Source organism: Papaver somniferum, chromosome 9 (genome assembly GCF_003573695.1).
Source record: "Papaver somniferum cultivar HN1 chromosome 9, ASM357369v1, whole genome shotgun sequence".
Classification (NCBI taxonomy): domain Eukaryota; kingdom Viridiplantae; phylum Streptophyta; class Magnoliopsida; order Ranunculales; family Papaveraceae; genus Papaver; species Papaver somniferum.
Window position 1 is genome coordinate 121,829,503 of NC_039366.1, and position 7,316 is coordinate 121,836,818.

Consider the following 7,316-nt stretch of genomic DNA (forward strand, 5'->3'; position numbering starts at 1 on the left):
TTCACCACATTACTACAATCTTCTTCTAGATGTATTATCTTTGCGCCTCTTTCCTTAGCCCATTGGACTGCTTCCAGTGCTCCTAATGCTCCTGCTTGTTCAGGATATTCTTGTTGGAATACATCGCACTCCATTGCATTCTCCCGCAAAATTTCTATAAATCAGTCCAGTTCCAGAAAATAGCTGATTATTAATGAAAGAAGCATCGAAATTAATTTTCTCTACACTTGCTAAAGGGGGTATCCATATATGTCTTGCATGAGAATCATTACTATTCGAATTTCTACTATTAGATAAAAAAGATGCTAGTCCTCAAATGTTTAATAATGTTTTTAGATATAACAGAAATATTAATCTGGACATTATCAAAACTTCTTGAGCATTTTGCTTTCTAGGTATACCAAGCTATGAAACTGACATATTGAAAACCCGTTTGAAATCACAGTTTTTGATAGTCTGATATAAATTAGGGTTCACCATATTCCAAATACTAACAGACACATGAAAATTAATAAAAAGGTGTTGAACATTTTCCTGACCATTATCACATAAAGGAAAAACAACACTTTTGTGTTTAGTAAATCTGGCAATTCTATCTTTAGTGGGGAGACAGGAGTGCAGACATTTCCACATAAAGTGTTGTATCCTAGGAGGGGGTTTTATTTTCGAGAAGGATGTTCAATCTATATTCATATTATTCATAGAAGGATGTTGTGCTAAGGATTCATCTAAGATTACTCTATAAGGAGTTTTCACTGAGAAACAACCACTATGAGCTGGGGACCATCTAAGCTTATCACACCTAGTGAAAGGCATCCTAATTTTAGTTATATCCTTCATTGTATTCTCATCAAAGAGAGCATTCTGAGTGTCCATTTTCCATGACTTAGAGTCACTATCTATGAGCTGGCTAACATGCTTCATATTAACTGAATAGTTTCCAGAATCATGAAGTTTATTTCTGTTAGGAATTCGATCATTTCTCCAAATAGCTATGTTTTCTCCATTGCCTATCTCCCATGCATAATGCCTTTTTACAATACCAAGTCCTTAAAAAATTCCCCTTCCATACCCAATAGCCCAGTGGAGACACAACATCAGTAAGAAGATTAACATTACTAAAATATTTGCAACTTAAAATCTTAACCTATAATTTATCTTGTTGATTAAGCGTTCTCCATGCTGGTTTGGTGAGGAGAGCAAGATTTAAAATATCAGTTCTTCTAATGTTCAAACCACCTAAAGCCTTATGAAGGGAAACATCTAACTACCTTTTATGATAAATACCACCCCCCATATCTTCTTTTCCCCACAGAGAACTCATCTGAACAGAATCCATCTTGTCAGTGATCTTTTTAGGCATAGGAAAAACAACTAAGTGATGATTGGCCATACTTCCTAGCACATATTGAATAAGAACAGTTCTACCAGGGGGAGCTACAAACTTACCTTTCCAAGTAGCAAGATTACCTTTATAATTATCAATCAAGTGAGAAAAAGATTGAGACTTATCTCGTTGCAAGAAAAGAGGTACTCCAGGGTAAAGTCATTATTTTTTCTGCAAAATATTAGATATAGTATTGTTGATATTCCCTAGAACCCTAGGGCTAAAAGCGACAGCTGATTTTTCAAAGTTTACAACTTGGTCTGAAAATTTGCTAAACTGATCTATGATAGTGGCTGAATGATTATCTTTCCTAATTTCGACATTTATGAAGACTAAACAGTCATCAACAAAAAATAGGTGGGTGATGGGTGGACCATCCTTTGTAACCTTAAATCCATGGATAAGGTTAGAATGCTCAGTACATTTTAGAGCCCTAGAAAAAACTTCCATACATAAAATGAATCGATAGAGAGATAGAGAATCTTCTTGTCTAAGCCCTCTCTGAAAATAATATCATTTACTTGGAGCACCATTAAGCAAGATAGAAGTGGACACAGTGGTCTTGCCGATCATGAATCTTCAAATGGGCTTTGCTATCAGGCCTCTTTTTAGACCAGTGAGAGATCGAACTCCCGGCCCACCCACCTCCTTTTATCAAGAAATTTATCTTTATTTTGCCACCACTTCATTTTATAAGATGCATATTGTTGTATTTTTATTATGCCACCACCAGACATTTCGCATGATTTGCGAGAGCTTGTTGATGGTACCAAGGAGGTAGCTATACAGTATGGAGGGATCAGATCTTGTTTCAATTGATTGGGCTTCATTTTACCCGAGAGAATGTGATGGAGCTGCTAGAATAGTCGCTTGCCTAGTCGGTGCTCGGTAGTTGGACATTTGAACTGCTTAAACAAACATGACGAGACATGAAAGGGTGTTTTCGTCAAATTCCATAGAGGAATCCTTTTTGTTTTTATATCATTACGGGTATTTGTTTATAAGTTACCTGAATTTCCCGGGAAAGTTTATGAGAATTGACGTAATTTATCCAGATTAAATTTCCTTTTCTCAATAAAAAAAAAAACCAGTTTTAATCGGAGAAGACGTGCTCCTTAAGAGAAGTATATTGTTTAAGCTGCTTTAATGGTTTGTGTGGTGGGGTTGTAGATTCTTTATCTACGGAGAAACAGTATTAATCAGTACAGTAAACCAGTCACACCACTTCAAATACTGTAAGTTAACTCTCCACTTTTATTTGATTGTTTTTCTAGGAATTTTGACAGAGACAAAAATTGGTTTCTTTGGTTTGGGGTTTCTTTGGTTTGGGGTTTCTTTGGTTTGGGGTTTCTTCTTCTTCTTCTTTCTTATGTCTTTTTCTTTTCTTCAATTTGGTTTGCAACTTTGAATTGAGAAAAGGGTTTGAAGGGTTTTTTTGTGTTGTTTTGATTTCTAGTGGTGTTATTGTTGGATGGGATTTAGTTTCAGTCGCCATGAGGAAGTCATTCAAGGATTCCTTTAAAGCTCTTCAAGCTGATATTCAACATGCAAATAGCTTGTAATTCCCCTGTTTCTCTCTTCCTTCAGTTTTTTTTCTTTTTTTTGATTCAGCTGAATAAGTATAATTAAGAAGTGTGCTTTTATTTCATAATTTGGTATCAATTTTGAATGATTGGAAACTAAACCATTTCATTCATCTTCTTTGATTTAGTTTGAATTAGCCCATTCAAATATACCATTACTTGATCATGTTTAGATTAATTTGTTTCATTGTGGGTTAATGGATTCTATTTTATCCAGTTTTAGTGTTTCCATAGTCCGGCTGATTCCTTATGGCAGGCTCAATTATAACTAATTTTGCCTAATCTCGAACTCAGTTGTCGCTGCTGTGATAAAATTGTTCAGAATTTTAAAGTTTGCATACATTTGAAGTTACTTGTGCATATACATCTAAGGTGTTGAAATTATAACTTGCATACCTAATATGGTCCTACAATTTTTGACATAATGCTTTATAATGGGGAACTTGCGGGGGCATAAAGTGTCTGCTAGCACAATTGTTAATGTTTATTGATAATAGCCGCTTAGACCCATATTCAACTTTTGTAATCTTTCTTAAGCCTTGGCTCACTTTCAAAAAAGAGTTCTTGCCTACTCTGCAATCTAACTTGTCCAATTTCAAAGAATGTTATCATGTACTTAGATATAGACTTCTTCAGCAATCTAGTACTACTTGTTTTACTGCGTTCAAAAAACAAAACTTGTGCTGAAGAGCTCTAGCTTCAGTGTTTGTTTTGGGTTTTGATTTGAATGATATTATAATCTAGAAGTTCAGCATTACGTCACTGTGTTTTTTCCTCTTGTCTCGGTCCATGCATCTTTTTTTTCTCTAATTTTTGATTTCAATGGAGAATTATAGCTGACATAGTTTTTCATTATGTGATTATAGGGCTTCATTTTATCCGAGAGAATATGATGGTGCTTACATTCAGATGAGATTATCATACAGTCCAGCTGCTCGCTTATTCCTATTTTTTATTCAGTGGGCCAATTTCAACCTCGCTGGTGCCCTTGGATTACTAAGAATCTTCATTTACAAGGTATGCACATGCTTAATTACTTCTACTCCCGATCTTCAGGTCTTCCCATGGATGGCTTCCGAATTAACTCTAATTTGTCGTAATATGTTGAGCTGCTGCAGGCTTATGTTGACGGAAAAACTACCATGTGCATACAAGAAAAAACAGCTAGTATTAGAGAATTTTACGGTTAGTTAACTACTTGCCTAGTCTAAGATTAGTTTAACACATGCTCGCTTATATGATGATCAATTTGTTCAATTTTACTTCTTTTTCTCTTCTATTGTTTGTTGCAATGAAAGAAAGGGTTCGTGAATGAACGAATCTAAAACTTCTGCTTCTCCATTGGCAGCTGTCATCTTTCCCTCTTTATTGCAACTTGAAAGAGGAATAAGTGATGCCGAGGATCAAAAGCAGAAGGAAATTTGTGCTACCAAATACAAGAAACAGGTCAAGACGGACACATCCAAAATGTCTGAGATTGATCTAGAAAGAGAAGAGGAGTGTGGTATTTGCATGGAGATGAACTTTAAGGTTGTCTTACCCAATTGCAACCACTCGTTGTGTATGAACTGCTATCGTGATTGGTAAGCATATATTTCAATAAAGTTTTCATTTACTACTTTTTAAAATCAACTTGCCTGATCTCGAGATCAAATAGCTTGGATACTCTCTGTTTCGTTGGTCGATAGATTTTTTGAAGTTTGAACACTGTTTCTTATAGTATACGGGAGTAACTTTGAAGGTGAAGTTTTTTTTTTTAGCATTTTTGTTGTATGCGAGTCGATCTTTTTTAATCCGTAGTGAATCTCTATTTTGTTTTGATGCTAAAGATTTTGCTGAGTTCTGATTCTGTAGAGAGAGTTTAATTGGCTTCAATTTGTAATTTGGCATTCCAACAAGAAAACAAAGAAGAAACAATTTTATGTTTCTACCAAATATACTAGTTCGATCCAAAAAATGTATCTGTTGTATACTCCGCTACCCTTGTTTGCATAATGTTGGCATATTTGTTCATTCGATGTTTTGAGGTGTGCTAACTGATGAATTTTTATTCGTCCCAGACGAATTGCCAGTCCAGCTAAGCTGCTTTGGGGGTTGTTTTTTGAAGCAACCATCCCCTTTCCAAGTGGCCGTAGTCCAGTTTCTTGAGTTTTACTGAGGTGTTTCCTAGAGTTCTTTTTTTTTTTTGCCAAAGAGTATGAAATATGCTCCTGCTCCTTAAATGTAACACCAGCCCCAAGTGAATCCATGAAATTTGCATTTTGTATGATTTTGTTGGTCCCTTGCTCTTGCTGTTCGTAGTTTGTAGGACTTGTTTTTTGATCAAAATCTACTTCTGGCAAATTAGATACCCCAGTTTCACTTACAAAGACAGATTTATGAGACTTGATGTTATAACTGTTCCCTTTCTTGGTTTCAGGCATGCACGGTCTAAATCGTGCCCATTCTGTCGTGACAGTCTTAAAAGAGTAGGCTCAGCAGACCTTTGGATATTCACGGACAGCCGTGAAATTATAGACACATCTTCAATGTGCAAAGAAAATTTAAAGAGGCTATTCATGTATGTAGATAAGTTACCTGCTGCTCTTCCGAATCCTCATGTATGTATTTCCGCTTATGATTCTTCTCGTCAACTCAAGTGAGAAATGGTTGTTTTCAAGTAATTGCAAGCAACAAGTTGTAAATAGAAAATCTTTCTGTACATAGAAATGAAAATTACGATGATTTATTGATTTGCTTTGGTACTGATTTATGGAACAAACATTTGTATATACAAATTGTAACATCTATATTGATTTGCTTCTCTACTCTATATAATTCTGTGTTTGGTTGAGGAAATATCAGAATCTCACTCGTGGAGTGCCCTTCTCAGCTTTTTTTGAGGTTCCCATATTTTGGATACTTGAGTCTCCAAGAATAAGTATTTTTACTGAAATTTTGCAAAGCCAACAAGCGGCTAAAAGATGCGCTCAAGTTTATCCATACCCATAAATTTTGAGCACGAAAACTTAAACCTCAACTAGCGCCAAAGAAGACACCTCCTCCGGTCGGAGCCGGGTCAAAAGCCTTATCATTACCTTGGGCTAAAAGAAGAACGATTTTTTGGGACCATAATTTTTTTGGGACCATGGTTCATTTTTATTAAGAAGTAAAGTGAAGACACCCCTTATCCAAATATCTTTACTAATACCAAAATTACCCTTCCTAATTAAGTTTGTGTAATGACTAGTTAGTGTAATTAAGTTAGGTTAATTAGTGATTGGTGTAAGATTAAATCAATATTATTTTCTTAAAATTAAGTTATTGAGAGGGAAGAAGAAGGAGAATATAAGAGTTGGAAAAACTTAATTATTTTTTTATTTTTTGAATTTGAACCTTTAAATTATCTAAGCATATTTCAAATTTAGTTTTTTGTTGATTGTATTGATCAAAATTTTCTGAAAATGAGAAATTTTATAGCTTGATTTGGGTTAAGTCAAACAAGTTCGGCTACAAGATCTAAAGACAGGTAGCCGAACTTATCTGCTAATGTAGTTTGGCTAATGTTCATGAAAGCGCAGGTAGCCAAACTTAGTTTTAGTGAAGTTTTTTGCTTTCAGAGAAAAGTTCGGTTAGGAGAAAAAAAATGCGACGTAACCGAACTTTTTGCGATGTAACCGGCCTTTTTTTGTGACGTTACCGAACTTTTTGCGATGTAACCGAACTTTTTGCGACGTAACCGAACTAAAAGTTCGGCTAGGACATTTTTTGCGACGTAACCGAACTTTTTGTAACGTAACCGATTTTTTTGCTACGTAACCGAACTAAAAATTCGGCTGGGAGATTTTTTTTGCGACGAAACCGAACTTTTCTCTGAAAAAAAAAACCTCCATTAAAGTTGAGTTCGACAAAGTTTTTTACATTATTCCTAGCCGAACTTCTCTCTGCAACTTCCATTTTCAACTCATTTTGATGATTACTTCTCATTTTCTCAACCAAAAATGAATGACAAGTAATGGTTTTGTGAGAATATCTTTGTTAATGATTTAAATTAAGCTATATATATAGAGGTGGTGGTGGTTGGTGGTGGTGGTAGGTGATGGTCGGTGGTGGTGGGCGGCGGTGGTGGTGGGAGGAGGTGGTGGTTATATATATAGGTGGTTATTAAGTTGGTTTTAAATTAAATTAGGTTAAGGGTTAGTTAGTCATTCCACATTTTAGGACACCCCTTATAAGTATAGGGTGATATTCTTATTACATAATGGTCCCCCACCAAAAAAAGGGTGGTGCCCAAAAACCATTCTAAAAGAAAGAAAAACTTGTCGGCAACAAGAAAATACTTCAAGTCGTTTTTGTATGCTTTACAC

The 7,316-nt window shown here is 35.3% G+C and overlaps 1 protein-coding gene across 3 annotated transcripts; it reads left to right on the forward strand.

Moving 5' to 3' along the window:
• The first annotated feature begins 2,476 nt into the window (after window positions 1-2,476).
• Window positions 2,477-5,784, forward strand: LOC113309183 (E3 ubiquitin-protein ligase AIRP2-like). 3 transcript variants are annotated; one of them, XM_026557593.1, is made up of 6 exons: window positions 2,480-2,622; window positions 2,844-2,945; window positions 3,837-3,987; window positions 4,089-4,155; window positions 4,319-4,553; window positions 5,390-5,784. In XM_026557593.1, the coding sequence occupies exons 2-6, from the start codon at window positions 2,881-2,883 to the stop codon at window positions 5,610-5,612; spliced, it is 741 nt and encodes a 246-aa protein (XP_026413378.1). In that variant the 5' UTR covers window positions 2,480-2,622; window positions 2,844-2,880; the 3' UTR covers window positions 5,613-5,784. The 3 variants fall into 3 exon arrangements, with proteins under 3 accessions (XP_026413379.1, XP_026413378.1, XP_026413377.1); XM_026557594.1 differs by lacking the exon at window positions 2,844-2,945 and having other exon boundaries at window positions 2,477-2,622; XM_026557592.1 differs by lacking the exon at window positions 2,480-2,622 and having other exon boundaries at window positions 2,658-2,945.
• Window positions 5,785-7,316: the final 1,532 nt, after the last annotated feature.

Coding starts and splice junctions, on each gene's coding strand:
- LOC113309183 (XM_026557593.1), top strand. CDS start 2,881: ATGAGGAAGTCATTCAAGGATTCCTTTAAAGCTCTTCAAGCTGATATT. Junction 4,156..4,318: donor TAGTATTAGAGAATTTTACG/GTTAGTTAACTA, acceptor CTCCATTGGCAG/CTGTCATCTTTCCCTCTTTA. Junction 4,554..5,389: donor ATGAACTGCTATCGTGATTG/GTAAGCATATAT, acceptor TCTTGGTTTCAG/GCATGCACGGTCTAAATCGT.